This window comes from Thunnus maccoyii, chromosome 1, assembly GCF_910596095.1.
Source record: "Thunnus maccoyii chromosome 1, fThuMac1.1, whole genome shotgun sequence".
NCBI lineage: Eukaryota > Metazoa > Chordata > Actinopteri > Scombriformes > Scombridae > Thunnus > Thunnus maccoyii.
The window spans coordinates 20,378,582-20,405,314 of record NC_056533.1 but is presented as its reverse complement, the minus strand read 5'-3'; the positions used below and the strand labels follow the sequence as shown (position 1 = coordinate 20,405,314).

Below are 26,733 nucleotides of genomic sequence, written 5' to 3'. Positions count from 1 at the left end.
TATTAAAAATCTAATGATAAATATATAAAGACTATATATACTGAAATATATATATCAAATATTAAATTACGTCAATATTTGCTATTAAAATAATTACTGATGCACAAAAACGAATACTCATGCATTCATATCATTAAAATACACTCACTGGCCACTTCAGGAGATACACTTGTGCAATCTAATGCAATCCGATACAACAGTTCTGCCATAAATTCTACTTTTACAAAACTTATACATTTTCAGTTTTTGTTGACGCTGTTAGAAAGGTGATAATTCTACTTTATTATTGAGGTTGGAGTGGTGTACTGGGGCGCATTATATTGAATGGTGTTCCTAACATTTTGTCCACCCCATTAACATACATAAGGGGGGCAAAATATTAGGAACACTTCTCAATATAATGCACTGCAGTACTCCACCACCACCTGCTACAACCTCGATAATAAACATAAAGTAGAATTGTCACTTTTCTGACAATGTCAACAAAAACTGAAAATGTAAAAGTTTTGTAAAAGTAGAATTTGTTGTATTGGATTGCACAAGTGTTCCTAATAAAGTGGCTGGTGAGTCTATTAATATGTATGAGTGACTTTTCAATCATTCCAAACTACAGGGGATAAGTATGAGCTCTGAAGCTCCACAAACTTCCAGTACATTGATAACTGTCACTCCAGTTATGTAAAACATAGATCAGATTAAAAAATTAAAAATTCCAGTGTAGCTGCAGGCGGTGATTGTAGGGGTCCAAACATACCTTGAAAAAGAGAAGACATTCACAACACAGCAGGTAGGCTAATGGTTCCAAACAATTTTATTCAAACATTACATAACAGGTTAATCTTTCTTCAGTCTTCATAACATTTCCAAAATCCGGCATGTCTTGTAATCCTTTGTGAGATGGGCCCATCTGTGGAATGAAACATAAATAAATCATTAATTCATTATTATCTGAATATGATGTAGCAATACATACACAAACAGTGACCAGCTACAGCATAACTAAATGACCATGGACACAACAACTTGCAAGATATCTAACGGTATAATAATAATAATAATAATAATAATAATAATAATAATAATAATAATAATAATAATGAAAACCATATGGCATTTTAGTTATATCGTTTGTGAGTTATACATAAGGCAGAAAGTCACAGGTTTAACTCCTCCAACTGGCCTGAAATCATGTGTTAAAAAACAGTGAATACACTGCAGACACACAGCAGCTGACAGAAAGCGGAGGTCATATTATACAGAGAAATATTAGCTTTTTCTGGGTGAATAAATGTTTATGTAACTTATAAAAGTGAAAGCTAAAGGGCAACGTGAGTGCTGAGCTTTCAAATTTCATCAGGGGTCATTTATAACACCATCAAGCACATCATGTTTAATTAGTAAAGTAGTTTAAAAAGACGCACACAAAAGGGCAACCATTCACTTCATACTGCCGTTAGAAACTGAGTACAATTAGCTGATAATTAGGCTGATCAGCCAACGTCAGTAATCAATACAAAAACACATTATCAGACTAAATAATTAATCAAACTAATAACTAACAGTAGTCAACGTCAGACAACCTTATCATACTTAAGCAGTTTCCTGGTGTTTCTGCAGTGGTGACAAAACGTTAAAATACATATTTATTAGCAGTTTGAATTAAACTGAAGCTCCCTGTGCTCTCAGGGGAGAATATTAAAACTCCCTTTAAGAAATATGACATTAACATTTCCTTACGTGTCCGCAAAAACATAAAACTCTAAAAACACACGATAAAAGGCGTCGTATGTTGACAGTCTTCTTGTCAATTCGGCATCAATATAATCCATACAGATAAGCCGCATTTCCGTACAAACTTTATATTTTGTCGCCTCAACTCGCTACCAGCCTCTGTTGGTTAGCTGCTCTATTTTAGGGAGAGAAGGCCGTGGGAATGTAAGGCGACCCGTTTCAAAAGTTAAAATTTCTCACTAAAATAAGTGCTGGTTGGTGGATCAGATACACGCCGAATTAAGCACCAGGTTTTGTCTGCGACAGCGAAATCGCTTGAAAAGTCGTTTCGTGTAACGCTGGCATATAGCTACTTACATGTGTAGTAATTTGGGGCTCTGCTTCGCTCCGGTGTCCCTACAAGCTTACTGAAGCACTGACAAGAGAGAAAGAAGTGGCCACCCGGCGGTGCAGTAGTGCTCCTGTCTTAAAGTGGGAACAAACCTTGTAGATCTAATATGAGTTGAGATTTAGCAACTGGATTGCTTATTTCTCGCCTCAAATTTGTACAGAAGCAGATTTTGGTGGACTGCTAAAGTGAAATAAGTGAAAGTTTACTCCATACAACAGAAACCTACTACTCCTGCTCAAACCCCATTGGCTCACAGCACTAGGAGCTTCGGGAGGGAGGTCTGCAGATGGACTCTTCTGACGGACGGGTCCGTTTCATTTGGTCGCCTGTCAATGACGTCATATCCCCTTTACCCCCGCTACTTGCTATAACTTCCAGGGAAATATCAAGGAACCTATAAACACGGGAAAGACCTGAGAGTTAGAAAGGAACTTGTCAATTTTCAACCCATTGGTAGAGCAATCTTCAAACGTCTCCACGCAACTGGCCTGTATTTAAAAATATAGGATAAACAGCAAACCCTTGTCTTTGGAGGAAAGCATTGCTTTTCAGTGTACAGCCTCTCGGGAATTCCTTAGAAGAAGAAGAAGAAGAAGAAGAAGAAGAAGAAAGTCCACTCTATTGTTTACTTGTTTGTGTTGCTCACTCGTGATGGATCACGTTTATTCGTTGCCGTTTACTGCGCGTCCTGTCCCTGGAAAACGCAAACGTACGGGTGAACCAAACGACCCAAGAAGATTATGGGACAAGAAGAGAGGTAAAACCAGGGTAAATATCGGTGTGGCATTTCCCAGGTGGAGAGAGCTTCGTGACGAGCTAGGACTACAAAAGGACGCAGATTTCGCATGTGTTCTACTAGACAGGTAAGCAAGCATTTGAATAGAGCAACTCCCATGATCCCACGCTACTTCATACGTCATCGAACTCTGTCTTTTGTTATTGTTTTGATTGAGAGACTCCTAGCGGCAGAAATTACATACTGTGCGTTTAAAACATTTTGCTAAAATACATCGTTGTCATAGTTTATATAGCAGGCTGGGTTATTCATAAAAAAGACACCCTGTGTCATGTTAAGTTCATATATTTATTTAATTTAACTCTTCTTTTTCTGTGTATTATTAAAGGAAAAAAACATTTTGAACACTTTGAAATGCATATACATGTATAAACAGCTAATTTAAAGCAGCAATCACAAAAAAGGTTTAAAGTATTCAATTGAGGCTTGCTGCATCATTAGGTTAACGCAATTCAGTTCGTCTACAGGTGTATTCAGAGCCACTAACGTTATTATGGTCAACTTTGACAGCTACAAAACAGCTTACAGAAATAATAATAGTGTATGTAGTATCACGGCAGCATAGTGTCCTTTTTTGTTAAATCGTTGTTTAAGTAACAACTGAGAATCCCGGTACAGCGTGGTCCTCCCACTGTGTTGGAACTACTTTTTCCTCCGCGCTGTCGAGAAACCAGACAAGAGGACTGCAGTAAAGTTGGGTTCATATTGGATATTACTACAGCATGGGGATGCACAAGGTGTGATTCTATTGGAAATGATCTCTTTTAGAAGTAAAGCTACAAACTTGGCACTTCATCCAGCAGCTGCTTTGTGGATACGTTGTTTTTGTTTGATTTTTTTAATATATGTGTTTTAGGTCATTTAATAATAGAATAAAACGTAGTTCTGCTAAGGTGTTAAAAAGCACTTAGTATACTGTTTGTCCTCTTTACTTAAATAAACCACAGCTCATAACTCAAGATTTAATAAAATGCATTCTAATATGTAGAGTTGCAACGATTAATCAGCAACTATTTTGACAATGGAATAATCTTTTAGTAATTTTTTCTGCAAATATGACAAAAAATCTGTAAGTTTTAGCTCCTCAGATGTGATGATTTAATGCTTTTCTTTGTCATACATGACAGCAAATTGAATGTTTTTGGGTTTTGGACTGTTGTTTGGACATAATAAGACATTTAAAGAAGTAACTATTGACTCTGGGAAACTATTACAAGCATTTTCACTATTTTATGACATTTTAGAGGCAAAACTTTAATCAATTAATTGAGAAAATAATCAGCAGATTAATAGATAGTGAAATAATTGTTAAATGCAGTCTTGAAAATAAACCAGTGGGGCAGACAATAGTCAACTGCAAAATAACTTAATTCTTGAGATGTTTATTGATAATTATCATATTATGTCTTCAAACTGGCAGTACAGATAGATAGATAGATGATATGGTGAAAACATAAGTTGATGGTTGATTGACATGAACATTGTTTAAACTGATTAATTGTTTGAGTCATTTATTAAATAAAAATGCCAAACATTAGCTGATTTCAGCTTTTCAAATGTGATGATTTGCAGATTTTATCACTTTTGAATATGGTTTGGTTTTGGTGTGGGTGTTCAAGATGCACACATAGCACATTCATACTTAATTTACATAAAGTGAGAGAGGGGGGCGGCCTTGAGTGACTAAAACAGGGACAAAGTTGAAACTGAAGTTTAACTGAACATAAGGTTTTGGAGGGGGCAGGTGTGGTGAGCCTTTACACTTGAACTGCAGTGACCTGGATTTGACCCCTCTCCCCCAGAAAGAGGATTTCTGATATGGCGTTTTCTTATTCAGCTAAGCCCGAAACTTTTTTCTGTCCTCAACCAAAATGCACCAGTTTCATAACCTCAACCTATTTGCCTATTTTAAATCTTAAAAACAGCCGTTTCAGTGGGCTAACCGTAAAAGTAAACATAAGCTGTTATTTTAGTTCAAAATTTGAAACACTTAAAACAAAACAAGATATCATAAAAAAAATATTTGGACTTTTTTAAGCAACAAGTGGGACGTTGGTTCATCACAAGGGGTTGTCCCTCCTATCCTATCCAGATGTTTTATTGAATGAGGCTTGTTACACCTTCAGTGAACTCAGTCCCAGAACCACCAACACTTTTGGCACTGTTCAGACTCATCCACACTCACTGCACAAGGCAATGACTTACACAGAGGCCTGTACAGAAGGCATCAGTATAGTACAAGAAGCATATCAGCACACAATAGATTGAATTTAAAAACTACAACTTACTCCTTTCTACCACACTGTACTTTAATGCCCTGCTTTACATTTATCAAGAGATTAGAGAACATCAGACTGCGTCCTGACAAAGAAAGATATGTCTAAATGTTGCTGTGTGTGAAGGCAGTGTGAAATTTTGAGCTGTTGGCAGCATGCCTCAGTTTTCTCTGGTGATGACATTAATCCTGGACATGCATTTGACATTTCTTTCCTAAAGTTTTTCATTTCACACTGTCTGTCTTGGTGTAAATTATCAGATCATAATGTATATTAGTAAATGTAAGTTAAAACAAGGTTAGGTAATAGTGTTCTTTCGAGATGGTGGATCAAAGTAACATCAATTCATCCAAAAAATAGATAAAAATTAAAGGTTCCAGATTCTTGTCCCTGTCTCATAATGAATACACACTGTTTACAATATATGTGATTGCATTTTAAATGAGATTAGCTGAAGTACAAATATGAAACCAACTTCACAATAAAGCCTGTTAGAGAACAGATTGTTAAAATGATAACAAACCTGCTCATTAAATGTGGCAATTGGGTAATTATTAATGATGTTCATTATAGATGCTTATTACACATCAGTATATCAGTATATGTGTTAACTGTTGGGGGGAAATCATTGCATAGCCCCCTGTATATAAATCATACAATCCTTGTGATTATCCTGGACATGGATTTTCTGTGCAGTAATCTCACTTTAGTAGCAGTTACAACTGTTAAAAGCCAGAATTTGCACACAGCCTCGGAAAGAAAAGGGCCCAAGCTCCAAAGTCGGACGACACTCCAGCACCTCAAACAATTCAGTTTAGAGAGCGAGAGAGAGGTATCTGTGATTTCCATGAACATCTTGTTCTGTAACTGAAGATAGTGTAATACAGAATGTGTTAACAATAAAAACATCACTGAATATAATTTCTACAAGGGAAAGTTCAGGGCTCAACCATGATGTGCAGATGTCCACTTTATAGTGTAACATTCAGTGTTTGCTTATTTAGACAGCAAGAGCTGTTGAACATTGAAACCTGAAAGTTGTGAACAAGGATCATTTTAAAGGATAATGTTTAATTTAAAGCAAGTTCTCTCACATATTGAAACAAGGATCCATGGGAGGCACCTCTGCCCTGTATTATTAATTCCAGACTGCCACCTGTTGGACAAATTCAGATCACTCATACTTCAGCACATGTTTTACCTATTAAGAAAATATGCAGATGAACATATGAAAAACAACTTTGAAAAAAAGCCTTTGTAACATAGATTTGTTTGTTTAAAAGAAAAATCACTCAAGAAGTTAAAAATTACTGTCAACAGATGTTTTGAATCTAGGAAAAATGTGAATTCCAACTTAAATGAGAGAAATGTGTAATAAAACATGCTCATGTGGCATTCATTTGCCCTCTTAAACATGAACTTGCCCTTAAGATCATTGACCAATTTACCAGTGTCCAAACTGTGTGGAATGTGGAGGCAGGGACCTTTAGAAGTAATCTGTTCAATGTGAAAATATTGTGAACGATTTTGCAACATTTTGGTGTCAACGATTCTGAAGAGAGATTGTTCAATACACTTTTTGTCAAATTCAGCAAATATTTCCTCTTGGTCCTCTAGCTGTCAGTTCTGTGTATCCACTGAAAAAAATATCTGTGCTCATACACAGCCCTAGCTCTGACAAACAAACAAAAACAAAGTGGCTCGGACCGAGCCACAGGAACACTATTCCTTCCAGCCAATCAGCAACAGGGGGCGTTCGTGCTCGTGCACAGGACAGGGGCAAAGAGCGGGTGGAGATGATGACAGTGGCACTGGCTAATGTGCTGAATTTCACAACATAATTGCATTGTCAAGGAGGGGAGATGGCTGAGAAGAAACAGCCAAAGAGGAGAAGGTCAGAAGAACAAAAATTGAAAAAGAAGGGCTATGACCAGGCAAGGGCGAAAAGCCGAGTTAACATCGGTGAAGCTTTCCAACGGTGGAGAGACCTCCGAGAGTTGGAGGGCATGAAGACGGATGCGGAGGTTGCTCTGTGTCTGCTTGACAGGCGGGTAAAACGTTCACATTAATTTTGCTATGTTTCACTGAAGCAACAGTCCACCAAGAGATAAGCTGTTGTTGTGATGCTGAGTTTGGAGTATAGATTAAAAAACTATATTTCCCAGAATGCCAGCGACAGCATCTCTACACTTACGGTTACGCTCAGCGGTGACGTTCACCAATAGCTGGAGCTGATGGCTTGCCATAGGTAACTGCACTACAAACAACTCAGAAATGGTGGCAGTCGTCTGTCTATAATTCCTCGATTATTTCACTTTGTCGTCTGTTTTGCAACGATCATGCCGGGGATGTGCTCTGTGCCGGGCTGTAAGGGCTACAAGAAGGCGAGATCCCGGGGAGTCGTATTTCACTCTCTGCCTACGAGAGACCCGGGGCGATGTAGAAAGTGGCTAAAAGCCATACAAAACCCCAAATTTGACGAAAACACACCAGTTGCTAAATACGGTAATATACGAGTCTGCAGCCAGCATTTTCAGCCGGAAGATTATGAACCAGACATACAGGCAGAACTTATGAAAACAACGCCCCGAAAAATCCTCAAGTCCGACGTTATTCCGTCTGTTTTCTCTGGAAGACGACAAGAGGACCTCAGCACATCTCTGCCAGCAGATGACAGGAGCCGAACAGAGGTAAATAATACATGTTTTACCTGTAAAAGATCTGATTTTAACAGATGACGTTGGCTAGAAATCCCAACTGTCTGTCTTGTATTAAAGAGAAAGATCACCGCTGGAAAGAGGGGTGTTTCGTGTTTGTTTGTTTGTTTTAGAGAACTCGGCCGTTTGTGTAGTGGAGGGATGCAATTGATGACACTGATGCCCTGTGATTGGAGAAATCTGGAAGAAGAGTCCAGTATCCAATGTATCGCTCTTATTTTGAAGTGCTACAACACCCAGAATGCATTGCGCACATTACCTTTGACAGAGGCATCCGTACCGGGTACCCGGGAAGTATGAAAATAGCATGTTAAGCTAAACGGTAAACATATGATGGCAGAAACGACTTGCCGGCTGAGCCGGTCGTTCATTAAAGGAACGGCTTTTTTTTAGATTGGTAATGATGTCCAGTTGCATCGTACCGACCTGTAAGGACCACAGGACAAAACGTCGTGGTGGAATCAGTTATTATCGGCTTCCAGTAAAAGATGCAGAGCGATGTAAACTGTGGTCTGAAAAACCTCAGAGTTTGTAGTCTCCATTTCAAACCGGAGGACTTTGAGTGACATTCGTTAGAGTGTCGATGTGGGACTAAGGAGTGAAAAAACTACGACGAGCCGCTGTTCCTTTTATCAGTTTGGACGACAAAGAGTCGGGATCCTGTTCTACCAAACCCCCCAAAACCAAACGTAACGTTACAGGTGAGACAGTCGACCTGGTGTAGACAGTTTGATGTTGGATATTCAGACATTAGGCCACGTTAACCCTTAATAACTTTTGAATGAGATCATCAATCCCCACCAGATCTATTGTGCATTACATAATAAAGTTTGACTGATGCTGTACAGGTAATGTGTTTTACCTCACGACCCGTTGTTGAAGTGTACTGCTTTGGAAACCTTGCTGAGTCGGCAGAATACAAGGAAAATGACAGGCTGAAGTTAGGGACCGTCTCTAAGGTGCATGCAGTGTGGTCAACAGGGCTTAACAGCTTTCCCTCGTACTTTTCACATATTTGTAGATAAGATTCAAACCACCTTTATGTTCATCTCTGAGTCCACCTATGGCACGCACATCCCCTCTTTTAGATTAAAACCATGGAATATGGACTAATAAGGTGTTTGTTTTTTCAGTAGCTTACTTATTTTTAATCTTTTTATAAATAAATGCATTGTATTGGCCCATGGGGCAAAATCATGCAATATGACCTGTTTCATCTTAACACGTTCCATGTCTGAATATCCAATATCCAACTGACTACACCACAATAGCTAATGCTAACTGATTTATCTGTAATACTGTGTTCTTTGAATACAAAATTAACTCTGTGGGTCCAGCAGCATTGCAGCAATTTCTGTCACTGTATCATAATCATGGGATTCAATTACATGGCCTTCCCACAGCAAACTTTATGGGGAAGTTACTTCCAGTTTTTGCTTCTGTTGTATTACTACTTCATTCAAGTCACAGGGCTAAGCATCTGCTTTTAAAACAAATAACCAACAGTCTTTGAAAAAAAGAGAAAGTTATTTGATAACACTTACCACTGATCTGAGGACCAATCAAATATAATGATTATAAAACATTTCAGGTCTTACAAGTTTAGCATGCCATGGACATAAATCATTCCAGGCTGCCATCTTTGTGTAGATTTTGATTGGGAAACAGTTACATGACTTAAGACATGTTTAAAATCTTTTTATTGTGCAGTAATATGGATGGCTGTAAGGATTCTTGAAGTACTTGTGATTTAAGAAGATGTTGTTAAATGACCTGGGTTATCCAGAGCTCACTGGGTACTGGTTTTAGTGGAAAAGCAAACACTTAACTCTGTGACCTGAACACATGAACTGGGGTTGGAAAAGTATTTTATTTACTTGATGCACTGAACTGAGTGGAAACTGTCAGGTGGAAAATGGTATCATAATTAAATTTCATTTCTTATATAATTTTTTAATTGTTTATTAGGTGAACACTCCCAGCACAGCTGCAGAGGCATGCATCTTAGTGGTTTCAGGTTCCAGTGTGGACACAGAGTCAAACAGGACCTCTGTGTTAACTTCAGTAAGTATGAGGCAGTAAAGCTATATTCCTAATATTTCATGTTTTAATATCTTGAGTTAGCATGTGATTTATCCGTGTTATGAGAACATTGCACCACTGGCCTTACAATATCTGTTTTTATTCAAGGGTCCCAGTACATCGTCACAAGCTTCTTCATCAGGTGTTCAAGATACTGGTGTGGATACTGCGTCACCTTTGCCCTCCGTACCAGTTCTTGTAAGTATAACACGTGATATTGATATTTTTTGTCTGTGTAAATAAGATTAACATGAATTCTTCATTAGAGCTGGGTTTAAAAAATTGATTTTCCGATTGAAATCGATTTTCATTAAAATTTTTCAATTTTGATTCATAAAATCCGTACACGTATGAACTCCGGGCAATGTCTGGAGAATCTGGTCCAGACATTTTCCAGAGTTGCCCTCTCACACATGTAGCACACAGCAGGAGATTGTCCGTGTCAGATGCGTTCTCACCTACTGGAAACACTCTGTTTGGTTTAGGCGAGGAGTGGAGGAGGCAGGACATGATGCAAAAAGTACACTGCGGTTGTAATTCAGCATTTTTAAGTTTTTCATCAGAAATAAAATTGCTTTTATTTTATGAGAAATCACAGGAAGTCCTCTCTCTCTTTAGCACTAGCTTCACAACAGAGCATTCAGGCCCAGTTAAAACAATGCAGCTTAGCTGGCTGTGTTTATCCAGCACCAGCCACATGTGTAAAATGGCAACTGTGGATGAAAGGGGAGATGACAGGTGGAAGTCAAAGACGTCATATTTAAGTATATGTTCTGCTTGTTCAACATTTTGATAAATTACTCATACCATCTCCTTACTGCCAGATTTGTTGCACTTACTGAAGCAAGCAGTTGTAGCCCGCTTGCTGTGAATTCTCTGGAGAATTCACTTCTGTATTCACACATAAGCTCAATCAGACATTACAGACTTTTTATGAGGGAGCTGGCAGAGTAAAGTCCATTTAATGTCAGGTCCGACTGATTTGGACATTTGTGTTCACACATACAGCTCCTCCAGACAATGTCTGGAAAATTTCAGGGTTGCAGTGCATGTGTGAAAGGGGCTCTAGTCAAAATTAAGTATGTTGCATGCACAGCTACTTCTAACCCATTTTATATCTGTCTCTCCTATCCCAGATTGCCTCAGGAGCTCCGAGCACCTCATCCCCGTCCCCTCCTCCAGCTGAACTCAGGGAAAGTTCGTGCAGTGCGGCGGCATCTAAGGATCGTCTGAATGAGAGCTCCCACCAAGAGACTGAATTAAGCTCTACAACAGCATCTAAATCAGATGAGAACACAGAGAAAGACTTGAGTGGGTCAAGGACTATTGTGAACAACAGCTGTTTGATGGAGTTGTTCAAAAAGTGTCAGACTTGTGGAAAGCCAATAACCAAAAAAAATATGTCTCACTGTGGTGCACAGACAAAGGTGGCATGGAGCTGCCTTGGTGGACACAGGGGCACATGGATGTCATCTCCTCTCCTTTGGGATGCGTTTCCTGAAATCCATCTTCTTACAGCTCTTTCCATTCTTTTTTCTGGAGGCAGTTTTACACAGTTCAAGACATGGGCCAAACATCTGCACCTGAATTTCATGGGGCACAAAACCTTTTTTGAAATTCAGAAAGCATACCTCAACCCAGAAACGAACAGGACTGAATGGGACAAGATCTTGGAGGTCAGTCAACAGCTGGAAGGCACTCTGCCTCATCAGATTTCAGGTGATGGTTGCTGTGATTTTCCTGGATTCACAAAGGTGTCAGACTTCAACTTTTTGTCCCATTTTGTTTTCAGGGACCAGATACATAAACTGTGTAGGTTTAAGTAAAACTCTGTGCACACACAGAGGCAGATTCCTTTTGTGTGGATTTATACAGCAGTTTGTATTCATGGTCCTGCTTACAAATGGCCTTTATGCCAGTGAAGACACTCAATAATGCTCAACTCATCACACATTTACCTGTAAATTATCATCGGCAAAAATACTGTATCTTAATCACTGTGTCTGTTTAATATCAGAAAGGTACTTGGTAATGATTAAGTTCATAGCATACCTATGTATGGACACAGAGGTTACAAAGTGTTGTACAAAAAAGGATAAAAAGAAAAGAACTCAGGGAAATGAGAGAAAATAAGATTTATACAATTTAGAAACAACAGCCATTAAAAAAAGTGAACCACAGTTATGGTGAAGCACTTGTTAAACCCTTCTTGCCTGATAAACTCCTTACCAGCATTTCTTTTGGAGTATGTAACTGCTTTGACACAATCACCCAACCTTTGAACATTGTCAGATTGTTGTAGCCTGTATTTTTTCTCAAACTGTATTTGTCTCTTTACTCCAGTAAACAACTGAAATTGGTTAGCAATTTAGCCAATAAGACCACAGTATGAAAAATGCCACTATTAATGAGTCATAAATCAAAACCTTGGTATATAAATTTTAAATGTTTTCTTGTTTACTTTGAAGATCCACTGAAGAAAATTAAGGCCAAGGCGAGGAGGAGAGGGAGCGGAGTGCTATCGTCATTGTCAAGGTGAGGGAACATTTCACAAAGGGGAAGTAATTTTACATGTTAAAATATGTTTACTTTTAATGGAAAGTACTAATCAGCATGTCACACTGTTATATTAAGCTGTCTGGAAACTATGAAAATCCAATCAAATTACTTGAGTGACATCAATCAGGTAAAACTGGAGCAGCTTAGCTAAGTTAATTGTTTTTAGCTGTTAGAGGTACAAGTGAAGGTTGACATGTAAACCAGTGAGATATCAATTTTGAAGAAACAAGCAGTTTAATTTGACTGGATGGGTAGAAAAGCAAGATTGTTGAAAAATAAGTCATGGCTTTATTTGATGGACTTTCTAGTTATACTTATGGATCACCACTGAAGACAATTTTCCAGGCAGTTTAAGTCCTCATGGGACCTGAAACACAATAAATAAATAAATAAGTAAGTAAGTAAGTAAATAGATGATGTCAGACCTATGTCGGGTAGCCTGCTCCCCAAGTGTCTGGGAGATGACTCATTTCGCCCGCTGCAGCATGGCTTGTCTGGTCTATGACATGGTGTCACTCCAAGAATAACTTTATAGTATTTTCAACATGATTAAATAATTCTTATAAATGTTAATGTATACATTTTGGTATTAAATAAGTGCTGCTTTTGTCTATATTTATATCTATATCTATAATTCTTATTATATGATTATGATATCTGTCTTTTTTTCTAATGTCCTCACCTGTTAAAAATAAAGTGAGAAAATTTTCTGAAAATCGCATACCTCTTTTCTGTTGACATATTTCTGAATATTGTGCTTTACAGCAAAAGAAATTACATGCACACATCAAAATACACGCTTCACATCAAAAAAAGAATTGAACATAAAAACATGTAAATGTACATAAGATGGAGAATAAAACCCACTATTTGATAATATTACTAAACATAAGATAAAATGTGAAAATAAAAGTGAAAATACCATACATAGAATGTGTACTTCAGTGGTGGTAATGTGAGAATTAATAAGCAAAAACTATATTTCGCCATGTTTACACAATCTATACATTGGCGCCGAGGTCTCTGAAGCCATAAGCATAACAGAACCTCCCTTTTCCCAACGGACACAGACTCACCACTGGTCTTGATTAACCAAAATAAGCCTCTACCCCAGAACATCTTCCCAAAGGTTTAACCTCACTGTGGGTCTTATCTGTGTCAGACGCAACCTGAAGCTGCCCCAGAAAAAAAACAAATAAAACTCACTTGATGATAATAATAATAATAATAATAAAAATAAGATAAAATAAAGTGAAAACTGAAGCACAATTAGGTTTTAAACAAAAACAGATGAGTTTTAAATGTGTAAACACAGTGCCTACATGTCATCACTTCTATAATACACATAACATTTTAGAACCTGTGCTTCTGTAAAACAAGTGGTTTCATAGCATGCACATATTAGTATCTGTACTGGGTTTTTCTTTTGTTTGAAGCATTGACACAAGCATTTGTGTTGTTGGATGTTGGGTTCACCCAAATAGCAATTTCCCACTTGCACCTACTCTCGCTATACAAATAGTTTCAGTTTGATTTGACTTAAAATCCACACAATATCCATCGCTTGCACTGCCACAAACTGTAGCACTGCAAGCATAAAAGAAGTTACACTTAAGACACTCAAAAGTTGATGGTCGAAGGCTCTGCTTTAACCACTGGCACATTCAGACAGAATTTACCAAGTAAACCTGAAACTAGTCGATGTGTAACACTGGTGTTTGTAAAGTCGGTGGTAGGTTTGCATGTTTAACATTTCCAGATGAGGTACTGTGTCTAATGACAAAGTTTCTTTTTACAGTAATGAAAGGAGATCCTCGGTATTGATGATCTCTACTGGAATGTGTACGCAAGAGTCTACATCACTGTTAAGTCTTAGACACCTATCAGCCTCTGAAAGGTAAGTGGTCACGACATAGCCTCATTTTTTCACCTGGTCTGAACACCTCAGGTAGAGAACTTCTGACATGCAGTGAGACTTTTGGCATCAGTATGGTTTCCAGTAGATAACAAGAACATCAATTTAAGGATAGATGGATACAAAATAGCATTTGATTCCATACAATACAATACAGTGGCCCATATAGTGTTGTATTGCATTGAATGCTGTTGGTTAATGGCTTTTGCATTCATGGAATTATGTTTTACAGGTGTTTGTGTTGTGCTCACCACCTGTGTGCCACACAAACAATTACACACCCGTTAATGAAAAATGCTCTAATAACTTTTGAAATGTCATAAAATGAGTTGTAATATGTTTATTTGTTGGTAAACAAGGATTTTAATCATGTCTTCAGAGATAAACAGTGTCAGCAGGATGATGATGATGAACATCAGTTTGACTCTACAGATACGACATCAGAGGTGGACTGTCTCCAGGACAGGTTAGTATTGAACTTTTTGCACATTTTGTGGACTTGTATGTCTGTCAGTAATGTATCAATGTGCCAAAGACACTCTAACTATATTTAATTCAATTAAATTTGCAGCTTTGAGGAGATGGAGGTCACTCTTGATAATGACGAATTCAACAGTGTGAAGAACAGAGAGTAAGTTCATACTACTACTGCTGTACAGGACAGATTATATCACAACTTTTGCCTTTTTTGCTGATTTGATTCTAGTATAAGATTGTTTTTATCTAATAGATCTGACTTGCATAGGGATGTGGACAATGTCGCAGCAACAGCTGAGCTGAGTGCTCCAGAAGCAGATGACAGCTGTGATGAAGACGTCTACGTGCCTGTAATTCCTCAAAGGTATGTGTTCAGTTGAAAGTAAAATGTGTAGTTCTACGTTTTTGCTACCAGAAAACTACTTGTAGATGACAAATGTTTATTGGCCTGCATTCATAAATATTTAGCTTTTAATCCACCATTTTGGCACACTGAATTTATTTCTGTGTCCTGTATTTCCTCCTGTCTTGAATTAATTTTTTCTCTAATTTCATCATAGAGAGGAAAAGTGGGGCAGCATAAAAGTCAAAACTTTACGTATATACCTAGATAATAGAGAGAAGTGGATACATTTCTAAGTTGCACTGTTTAAATTCGACATTTATCCACCTCAACTTGTCTACACTTATACATGGTTAGGAGAATGTTTATGAATACATGTTGAAGAATACAAAGATGTGAGAGTAAAAATGTGTATTTGGTTTTTGTATATTATGTAAACTTGGTGTGTCAGAGGCTGTCGTTTTCTGTTATAGGTCTAAAATGTCTGAACTTTTACTTGAATGTGAAGAGGAGGAGCTCGAGCCATGGCAGAAACAGACTTCACATGTTCATGTGAAAGTTGAAGATGATGTTGGAGAGTTGAGTAAGTCAAAGCATATTAGAGAACATGTCGGTGTAGATGGTGTCAGTTACCTTACAACCTGTTGAAGTGCCTTATTTGGTCTTTTTGTATTTTCTAACAGGCATTGACCAAATAGATTGTAAGCCGGACCCTGCACCCCTTCAGACAAATGCAACACCACCTAAGCTGAAAGAAGAATCTCCACAGCCTCTTGTCTTCAATAGCCAAGTAATAACATTATTTATGGCATTAGTTTATAAGAAAAGACTTGAATAACAAGTGAAAAACTGGCGTAATTATCTTATCATGTAATATAAAGTGGATACTGGTACTGTATATTGAATTATGGACTCTGTTTCTCTATTCCCAGGGCTTCATTGTGGCTTCTCCCCAATTAACAAGTAACACTGAGTTCATCGGCTCTCCTGGAAATTCATTACCATTAGTAACAGGTAAAATAGAGATTATCTGTTTTTAGCTCTTTTCAGTCACTGTGTAATGTAATTCACAAGCTTCATAAAGGGGTTGAAGTTTTATCATAACCCCAACTTTAATTTAATTTAATCTGTTATTAATTGTAAGAGCTTGTGTGTTGACTTTCAGCTGGCCAGCAGCAACTTTTCCATAAAGTTTCTCCAGCCGCAGTGACACCTGAGTCCTACGGTGTCGTCCACACTTCTGAAGTGCAGCAAATCAGCAACAACCCGCTGTCCTTATCAAGCGTCCAGAGCCCTGCAGTATATAAAGCACCATCAGACCAAACCACCTCACAAACCCTCTCTGAACCTTTTCCTCTCTCTTGCTTTACTATCCTTGAACTTACATCAGCACAACAAACACACAATAAACTTTAGTGTGCCAAGAGAAATAATTGTGTAACATCCAGTTAACAAATGAATTACATGCATTATTTGCACATTTAAGCGACTTTGCAGGCTATTGTGAGTCTGTTGGTTCTTCCAGTATGGATACAGTGTGGGAACCCTGCACATAGCACCTGATACCTCCTTTGCTAAGTTCAATTATAAAACTGAATTTAGTTTAATATTTGGCACCAGCCTGTTAGTTACATTCCATTTAAAATGTACAGGTTTTATTGTAATATTGAGTACAATAAATTCTTAAGTCAAAACCCATTCTCGAGTGCGTAATTTCTGTGTTATTCAAAGGTATGATACTAGGGTTTCTCTATAATTCATTAAGCTTTAATGGGATCACTGTGAAGCAGCAAAGAAATGTGTGGTTAGCTACTCAGGGCAAACGGTTGTTTGATAAAAGTTGGTCAACATCAGTGGATCCAAAACTGTCACACAACCCTTCAAAAAGCCCTAACCCCTAGGTAAAACTGGTAATAAAGGAGGAACCAAGCTGAATGAAACAAAAGCATGTTTTCTTTTCTCAATAAATCTTCATAACCTGCATTTTGGTGGACTGGATAGTATCACAGAAGTCTCAAATCAAATTCATGGACCTTTTTCACAGCAGACATTTTTAAATTTTGCAGTCAAAGCACAGGTCCAACTAATGACAGGTGCTGTAATCAATATTTATTTGTTAAAATAAGTGTTTAATAGCTCTACAGCTCTTCTGATAGCCATCACTGATATAGTGTTTGGTCAGTATCATGAGTCTCCGGTCCATTGGCTCTGTAGTAAGCAGAAAATACATTTTCTGGTTATTGGGGGAGTGCTAACTGCAAGAGCGGACAGGAAGTTAGACAAAATGCTGATATCCTTACAGCTCCATGGCTCTGTTAAATATACTTTTATTTACACCTGTGGTTAACAAGTCAAAATGTCTGCTGTGTAAAAGTTTTACTCTGAAGTGCTTTTACATATAAATGAAAGTCCGTTACATTCAAGCCCTTTCCAAACGAGTTAACAAAATACTGATATAGCCTATCACCGCCTGGTAAATCTCTATTTCGCAGTATACGGAATTATTCAATCTGGCGTATGTGCGACATTCCCGCGCTGGCGCATCGGTAGTGATGCGTTTTACGTCACGAGCAATGATTGGTTTGACAGAGCTGAAAGGAGGAAGCGACAGTAGTGACGGAGTATGGCGGCAAAACCAAAGCGTCCGAGAAAAGTTCCTGGAGTGGATGCTCCAGTTAAAAAAGAAATTCGGCGTTCAGCAGAAGGATTAAAGTCGAAAAAAGAAAGTGATCGACGGCGAGGACAAACGCGGATAACCATTGGTGTAGCTTTTCCTCGTTGGAGAGCACTGAAAAAAGAGAAACGACTGAGGGCAGACACGGATGTCGCGTTACTGCTCTTGGCTGTGTAGCTATTACATTTAAGTTACTATAACGTTTACCAAAATAATGTATTACTGTCTTCGAACTGTGGAAATTTCTCTATTTTTTGTAACTATTTCTGAACACGAGCCTGAGACTTTCCAGGGCTATGAGTGTTATGTGACGTTAGCGAGCTAGCTAACGTCTACAACGGTTTTACAAAACCGTTTTCAAAAAATATGTAACTGTCTCTGGTTAACGTTACTAAAAAAACAACGCCAGCTGGAAAAATCGAGTTAACCCTTCCCGACACCAGGTCTCCCACTGGTTGATACATAATCACAACTTCCATCCTTTTTGTTACAGTTATGAAAAGTACATGAAGTTGGTGTCAGCCTCCAAGAAGTCCGGGGGTCACCCCCAGCCACCCTCTCCCCCATCATCACTGTCCAGCGGTGGCACTGAATCACAAAGGTACGTTTTCGTTTGTATCAAGTACATAACCATTACACATAATAAACATAGTTTATTAGTACAGTTTGATGTAAAACAGCAATATTTTGGATAATTAGTCCCGCGGAATGCATTGTGTCATTTGCAAACTATGAACATTGTAGAGTAATTTTACAAACAAATAAAAATTGGTTACACACATGTTGAAACCTAATATGGTCAACCACAACCAATTTAACATCAGAAAACTAATTTGCAATAAATATAACACATAATGTAACTTATGAGCTAAAGGTTTCTTAGTGGGAAAAATAATAACTAACTCGTTGACTGACTAAAGAGCAGCAAACTTATAAGTACATTTAGAAGTTAAAGTGCTTTTTATTTTGTCAATGGCTAACAACCAGGATTCCATTAGATATTTTTCAGAGGCCCCATGATAATTGAAAGCTCACCTTATAGAAGCCACATGGGTCTGTACAATCAAGTAATTTGCGAAAGCATCATTTGGTTTATGATATACTAGTTTTATAGTATCCTGTGTAAGAAGTATTTCATGAACTACCAACTGAGTTGTGGGTGGTAACTGAAGCACAACCAGGTTTCAAACAACAACATAGGAGTTTTAAATCTGTAAACAGTGCTTTCACAGTGCCACATCATCACTTCTATAATAATTACCTTCTTTTCAACTCCAAGTAACATTTTAGAACCTGTATTGTGCCTCAGAAGTGGTTTCATAGCACACACATACAAGTATCTGTACTGGGTTCTCTTTCATAGCATTCGTTTCGTGTCTCACTATGGGGAACGCCTCCTGCGTGAACTCATCAGAAGCTCAAATAACATTACGCCAGCCCTAATTGGCTGGCATCAGTGACGCCTAGTCAGGAGGGGATGGGACCCTCCTCCTATATAACGGACTGACATAGCATCAGTTGTCATTAAAAAAAACCTCTTCTTGCTTCTCACAGAAGCCTGTTGACAACTGTGCTATCGGGTGCTAAGCTAAACTGTCCACGGACTCGAGTGCACAACTCGGTCACCGGGCACTTCGCTCCCAGCTGTACAGTTGCAAACTAGTCCACGAACAGTAGCAATACTTTTCTACGACTAGTCTGAGAGTGAAATAGCAATATTTTACTTCAGAAAGTAGCGATACTTTCCGATACAGAAGTAGCAATACCATACAACAGGTGGCAATACCATACGACAGGTAGCAATACCACACAAAAGGTAGCAATACCTCCAGAAAGGTTGCCCACTTCTCGCTCCTACGCTAGCGGGGAAATAGCAATATTGCCCCCACTCCCCTCGCTCTCGCCCATAGCTGCGCAAGCTGTTGAGGGAATCAGCGAGCCTGCTAGCGTCCCACTGGGTAACCATGGCTACGGCTATCAACTCCAGCGATGTTTGAAAGAGCCCAAAGCTATGCCCCTGCAGCAATAAAATCTCTAACTGGGACACTCACCCAAAGTGTGCGACGTACCTAGGCTTATCCCACGCTCAAGCCGCCATAACCTCCACTAACGAGTGTATCCACTGCGCTGCTTTCCCCCGTAAGCTTCCTCGACGCCGGCTAGACCGCCTGGCTAATCTGTCCGGGGGAGACCCGCTCATGATGACGCCAGCTCAACACATTACTTTCATAGGGCTCACCCTGGACTCTGTTCAAGCCAAGGCATTTTTATCCCCAGAAAGAGTGGAAACCATGCATACAAATTTAGCGTTGTTTCGCAGGGGCAACATGGTTTCTCTCAAACAATGTCAGAGGCTGTTGGGCCTGATGGCGTCCTCTGTAGTGGCCACACCACTGGGACGCCTGTATATGAGAGGCGTCCAACATGGGGTGGCCTATCTGGGCCTGGACCCTCACCGTGATGGCCACCGTTGGGTGAGGGTCCCCACAGACTGCTCGTTAGCACTTCGTCAGTGGAGGAGTCCAGGTTTCCCGACACAGGGTGTTACTATGGGAACCATCCTGGCTAGAAAAGTGATCAGCACAGATGCCTCCCCGGTGGGCTGGGGTGCTACTCACGAGGGGAGAATTGTGAATGGGAGATGGGACCCTCACATGCGTTCTACCCACATAAATTGTCTGGAGCTGCTAGCTGTTCACTTGGCTCTGAAACACTTCCTCCCATGGCTGAGGGATCATCATGTTCTGGTGAGGACAGACAATTCTACCATTGTGGCCTACATCAACAGACAAGGGGGCCTGAGGTCCCCTCGGTTACACACACTGGCACACAAACTGATAATTTGGAGCAGTGTGCACTTACAGTCGTTGAGAGCGACTCACGTACCAGGCGTTCTGAATTATGGGGCAGACCTGTTATCCAGGGGAAACCCACTATATGCGGACTGGAGGCTTCACCCCGAGGTGGTGAGACAGATTTGGTCACAGTTTGGTCAGGCAACCGTAGATGTGTACGTGACAGCGGAGAATGCGCAGTGCCCCCAGTTTTTCTCTCTACACGATCAGAGAGCCCCGCTGGGGGTGAACGACTGGCACACGATTGGCCAAAGACCCTCCTTTATGCTTTTCCACCAAAAGCTCTCATTCCTCCAACTCTGGCCAGAATGAGGCAGGGAGGTCTGTCTATGATTCTGGTAGCCCTGCATTGGCCAGGGAAGCACTGGCTAGCGGAGATTTTTCAACTCCTGTCCGGCCCACCATGGCCGTTACCGCTACGCAGGGACCTGCTGTCTCAGGCACGGGGAGAAATATTTCACCCCCACCCAGAGAGACTGGCCCTATGGGCTTGGCCCGTGAGTGGTTCAACCTGACTACGGTGGGACTCCATTGCAGTGTTATTGACACTATTCAGTGTGCCAGAGCCCCATCAACTAGGACATTGTATGAGCATAAGTGGCATGTGTTTGAGAGCTGGTGCTCTAAATGGCAAGCTATTCCCTTTCAGTGTTCTGTGGCAGTGATTCTTTACAGTGATTTTTACAGGACCTGATTGACAAGGGTAAGGCGTTCCCCCCCATCAAAGTGTATCTGGCAGCTATTTCAGCCTGCCATATTGGTTTTGATGGGAAAACGGTAGGTCAACACCCTTTAGTTTGTCGATTCATGAAGGGGACAGGCAGAAAATTGCCTACGTCTAGACCGCTGGCTCCATCGTGGGATCTTCCCACCGTACTAGATGCTCTCTCCTGTTCCCTGTTCGAGCCCTTGGAACAGGCAGAGTTGAAAATGTTGTCTTTGAAGACAGTCTTATTGCTTGCTTTAGCCTCAGCTAAGCGCGTAGGTGAAATCCATGCTTTTTCTGTGCATCAGGCATGTACAAAGTTTTCCCCGGAGAACACAAAGGTCAGTCTGCAGCCTAACCCAGCCTTTATCCCAAAGGTTATAGGCTTGTGCTCTCCGGTGGAGCTGGCCACCTTTTATCCCCCGCCTTTCTCCTCTGATGAGCATTGGCGTTGGCATACTCTGTGTCCAGTCTGTGCGCTGCGTATTTATGTGGACAGGACTCAGGGTTTCAGGAAGGGTGACCAGTTATTTTTGTCTTGGTTGAAACCACGCGTAGGCAAGCCTGTGTCCAAGCAACGCTTATCCCACTGGATAGTGGGGGCTATTGCTTTGGCTTATACTAGCAAGGGTCTTCAGACTCCCACTGGCCTACGTGCACATTCCACCAGAGGTTTAGCAACCTCATGGGCTCTCCTTTAGGGGAGTTTCTATTCAAGAGGTGTGTGCAGCTGCCTGCTGGGCCTCACCCCACACGTTTGCTAGATTTTATTGGTTGGATGTCACAGCACCAACTCTGGCACATTCAGTCCTCAGCACTGGCTCTTCTTAGAAAGTGGCTCCCTCTCTGTGAGGCTCCACTGGGGACAGTTGTCTTCTTCTCAGGCATGTCTGGCAATCTGGGAGTCAGTATGTTTCCCCCTAGTGAGACACGAAACGAATGCTATGAAAGAGAACTTAAGGTTATGGATATAACCTCGGTTCTCTGATTAGCATGAGTGAGTGTCTCACCAGACCACCCTCCTTGCTATGGAAGCGAGGAAGAGCTTGTTTTGAATGACAACTGACGCTATGTCAGCCCATTATATAGGAGGAGGGTCCCATCCCCTCCTTACATAGGTGTCACTGGTGCCAGCCAATTAGGGCTGGCGTAATGTTATTTGAGCTTCTGATGAGGTCACGCAGGAGGCGTTCTCCATAGTGAGACACTCACTCATGCTAATCAGAGAACCGGGGTTATATCCATAACCTTAAGTTTTTATTTTGTTTGAAGACACAAGCATTTGTGTTGTTGGAGGTTGGGTTCGCCCAAATAGCAATCTCCCACTTGCACCTACTCTCTTGCCATGCAGATAGTTTCAGTTTGATTCAACTTCCACACACTATCCATTACTCACACTGCTGCAAGTTGTAGCACTGCAAGCATAAAAAAATTTAAATTTGAGAAACTGGAGTGTTCAGACAGACTTTACCAAGTAAACCTGACATCAGTTGATGTGTAACACTGGTGTTTGTAAAGTCGGTGGTAGGTTTGCATGTTTAACATTTCCCGATGAGGTACTGTGTCTAATGACAACGTTTCTCTTATGATCTCTAGTGGAGCATGTACGCAAGAGTCTATACCACTATTAAGTCTGGAACACGTATTGGCCTCTGAAAGGTAAGCGGTCACAATGTAGCCTCATTTTTTCACCTGGTCTGAACACCTCAGTTAGAGGCATCACTATTATTTCCAGTTGATAACAACAACATCAATTTAAGGATAGATGGATACAAAATGGCATTTGATTCCATACAATACAGTGGCCCATATAGTGTTGTATTGCTTTGAATGCTGTTGGTTAATGTCTTTTGCATTTGATGGCATTGTATTTTACAGGTGTTTGTTTTGTGCTCACCACCTGTGTGCCACACAAACAATTACACATCTGTTAATACAAAATGCTCTAGTAAATTTGTAATAAATTATGTCATAAAATGAGTTGTAATATATTTATTTGTTGGTAAACAAGGATTTTAATCATGTCTTCAGAGATAAACAGTGTCAGCAGGATGATGATGATGAACATGAGTGTGATTCTACTCATACGGCATCAGAGGTGGACTGTCTCCAGGAAATGTTAGTAAATCCTCTTGAGAATGCGCATTTCATGAATTTGTATGTCTGTCAGTAATGTATCAGTGTTCCCAAGACACTAACTGTACTCAATTCAATTTACAGCTGTGAGGAGATGGAGGTCCCCATTGACAACGACGAATGCAACAGTGTGAAGAACAGAGAGTAATTTTATACTACTACTGCTGTACAGTAGCCTGAAAACCAGACGACTCTGCCAAGCTCAGGTTTTATTGGCTCTGGCAGATGTGTCTGGCCCACCTCCCATTCAGACAGATTTCCACCCCACCTGGATTTGGGCGGGCCAATTACAACTGTTTGTCTAATATAGGGCGGGTTTGATACGATTAATAGTCTGCAGGTCCAGGGATTGTCCATTGTTTGAGTTTTACTGTGTCAATAAAGTTGAGAAAAAAGTCTGCAGCTCCATCCAGCAGCCTGGCTCATGAAAATCAAGTCAAACCAGGCAGCGCTGATCAAATATGTATGAAGATTCTATTACTTCATTGCCTATTTTCTCAAATGCTTTCAGAAACATTTTTAGTGTACTGTTTAGCTGTAATTTGAAAGTTTGTGACCCAGCCGCCATGTTGAAAAAAGATGAGCCAAAACCAAGCACCACCCAACTTGCATGTGTTGCTCAGTGCTACCCCATGTTTCATTGCTCTGATTGGTTGTAGGTCTGTCCAATTTCTTCCAGAGGCATTTTGGTCTGCACCTATTGATAACTCCCCTTGGAAATAGAAAATTAACTGGGAGGTTCCAGACTAATACGCATTCGCAAATTAGTCTGGCAGTGTCAGGCTAATTGTACAGGACAGATAATATCACAACTTTTGCTTTTTTTGCTGATTTGATTCTAGTATAAGATTGTTTTTATCTAATAGATCTGACTTGCATAGTGATGTGGACAATGTCACAGCAACAGCTGAGCTGAGTGCTCCAGGAGCAGATGACAGCTGTGACGAAGAAGTCTACGTACCTGTAATTCATCAAAGGCAAGTTTGATTGAAAGTTAAATGTGTACTTTCTTTGAATAATGTGACTAGAACAAACTTGTTTTTGCCACTAGAAAAGTATTTCTAGATGGCATATGTTTATTGGCCTGAATTCATAAATGTTTAGTTTTTAATCCACCATTTTGGCACACTGAATTTATTTTTGTGTCCTGTATTTCCTCCCATCTTAAATTAACTTATGCTCAACTTTTCATCATAGAGAGGAAAAGTGTGAGGCAGCATTATAGTGAAAACTTTACATATATACCTAGATAATAGAGAAGCAGATTCATTTTTAAGTTGCACTGTTTAAATTGGACATTTATCCACCTCTCCTTGTCTTACACTTATACATGGTTAGGAGAATGTTTATGAAAAAAATGTTAAAGAATACAAAGATGTGAGAGTAAAAATGTGTATTTGGTTTTTGTTTATTATTTAAACTAGGTGTGTCAGAGGCTGTCGTTTTCTGTTACAGGTCTAAAATGTCTGAATTTTTACTGGAATGTGAAGAGGAGGAGCTCGAGCCATGGCAGAAACAGACTTCACAAGTTCATGTGAAAGTTGAAGATGATGTTGGAGAGTTGAGTAAGTCACAGCATATTAGAGAACATGTCGGTGTAGATGGTGTCAGTTACCTTACAACTGTTGAAGTGCCTTATTTGGTCTTTTTGTATTTTCTTACAGGCATTGACCAATTAGATTGTAAACCGGACGCTGCACCCCTTCAGACAAATGCAACACCACCTAAACTGAAAGAAGAATCTCCACAGCCTCTTGTCTTCAATAGCCAAGTAATAATATTATTTATGGCATTAGTTTATAAGAAAAGACTTGAATAGCAGGTGAAAAACTGGCGTAAATAGCCTATCATGTAATATAAAGTGGATACTGGTACTGTATATTGAATTATGGACTCTGTTTCTCTATTCTCAGGGCTTCATTGTGGCTTCTCCCCAATTAACAAGTAACACTGAGTTCATCGGCTCTCCTGGAAATTCATTACCATTAGTAACAGGTAAAATTGAGATTATCTGTTTTTAGCTCTTTTCAGTCACTGTGTAATATAATTCACAAGCTTCATAAAGGAGTTGAAGTTTTATCATAACCCCAACTTTAATTTAATTTAATCTGTTATTAATTGTAAGAGCTTGTGTGTTGATTTTCAGTTGGCCAGCAGCAACTTTTCCATAAAGTTTCTCCAGCTGCAGTGACACCCGAAGCCTATGTCGTCCACACTTCTGAAGTGCAGCAAATCAGCAACAACCCGCTGTCCTTATCAAGCGTCCAGAGCCCTGCAGTATATAAAGCACCATCAGACCAAACCACCTCACAAACCCTCTCTGAACCTTTTCCCCCTCTCTTGCTTTACTATCCTTGAACTTACATCAGCACAACAAACACACAACAAACTTTAATGTACCAAGAGAACACACTACACCTCTAGATGTTATAATGGAGAAGTCCACAATTTATTATAATTACACACAATTTGCTGTCTCAAATAATTGTGTGAACAAATGAATTACATGCATTATTTGCACATTTAAGCGACTTTGCAGGCCACTGTAAGTCTGTTGGTTCTTCCAGTATGGATACAGTGTGGGAACCCTGCACATAGGACCTGATACCTCTTTTGCTAAGTTCAATTATAAAACTCAATTTAGTTTAATATTTGGCACCAGCCTGTCAGTTACATTCCATTTAAAATGTACAGGTTTTATTGTAATATTGAGTACAATAAATTCTGAAGTCAAAACCCATTCTCAAGTTCTTAATTTCTGTGCTATTCGAAGGAATGATACTGGTTTAAGGTTTCTCTGTAATCCATTAAGCTTTAATGGGATCGAGCATTGAGTCTGTTTTTTTTGTTTTGTTTTTTTAGTTGCAAGGCTCACTCAGGCTAACAATGGTTGTTTGATAGAAGTTGGTCTACATCAGTGGTTCCAAAACTGTGACACAACCCTTAAAAATCCCCAACCCCCAGTAAAACTGGTAACAAATGGGGAGTCAAGTTGAATAAAGCATTCGTCTCTCTGTGGTTCTCAAATCAAATTCATGGACCTTTTTTGCAGCAGACAATTTTTGCAGGAAAAGC

General features: G+C 39.7%; 1 protein-coding gene and 1 long non-coding RNA gene across 6 annotated transcripts; one reads left to right on the top strand and one right to left on the bottom strand.

Moving 5' to 3' along the window:
• Positions 1–793: 793 nt before the first annotated feature.
• Positions 794–2,825, bottom strand: LOC121907420. Of its 2 annotated transcripts, none has more exons than XR_006098881.1 (3): positions 2,752–2,825; positions 2,089–2,516; positions 794–907 (listed from the first exon to the last, which is right to left on the bottom strand). It is a non-coding gene; the product is annotated as an uncharacterized LOC121907420 (long non-coding RNA). The 2 variants fall into 2 exon arrangements; XR_006098873.1 differs by lacking the exon at positions 2,752–2,825 and adding an exon at positions 2,643–2,742.
• A 44-nt stretch (positions 2,826–2,869) lies between these two features.
• LOC121907198 lies at positions 2,870–26,398 on the top strand. 4 transcript variants are annotated; one of them, XM_042426896.1, is made up of 13 exons: positions 2,870–2,985; positions 9,880–9,975; positions 10,102–10,191; positions 11,130–11,712; positions 12,462–12,528; positions 14,351–14,449; positions 14,847–14,933; positions 15,039–15,098; positions 15,198–15,308; positions 15,761–15,870; positions 15,971–16,077; positions 16,220–16,301; positions 16,453–16,985. In XM_042426896.1, exons 1-13 carry the CDS (start codon positions 2,968–2,970, stop codon positions 16,701–16,703), a joined length of 1,761 nt encoding a protein of 586 aa, XP_042282830.1. In that variant the 5' UTR covers positions 2,870–2,967; the 3' UTR covers positions 16,704–16,985. The 4 variants fall into 4 exon arrangements, with proteins under 4 accessions (XP_042282830.1, XP_042282671.1, XP_042282600.1 ...); XM_042426737.1 differs by lacking the exon at positions 2,870–2,985 and adding an exon at positions 4,430–7,884 and having other exon boundaries at positions 15,213–15,308; XM_042426666.1 differs by lacking the exon at positions 2,870–2,985 and adding an exon at positions 4,430–7,884.
• The last annotated feature ends 335 nt before the right edge of the window (positions 26,399–26,733 follow it).

What these genes read in the sequence shown, in the direction of transcription:
- LOC121907198 (XM_042426666.1), top strand. Translation starts at nt 7,534, where the DNA reads ATGCCGGGGATGTGCTCTGTGCCGGGCTGTAAGGGCTACAAGAAGGCG. An exon ending in GTGGACTGTCTCCAGGACAG is followed by an intron (nt 14,934 to 15,038) that starts GTTAGTATTGAA and finishes TTAAATTTGCAG; the next exon opens with CTTTGAGGAGATGGAGGTCA. An exon ending in GTGCCTGTAATTCCTCAAAG is followed by an intron (nt 15,309 to 15,760) that starts GTATGTGTTCAG and finishes TTTCTGTTATAG; the next exon opens with GTCTAAAATGTCTGAACTTT.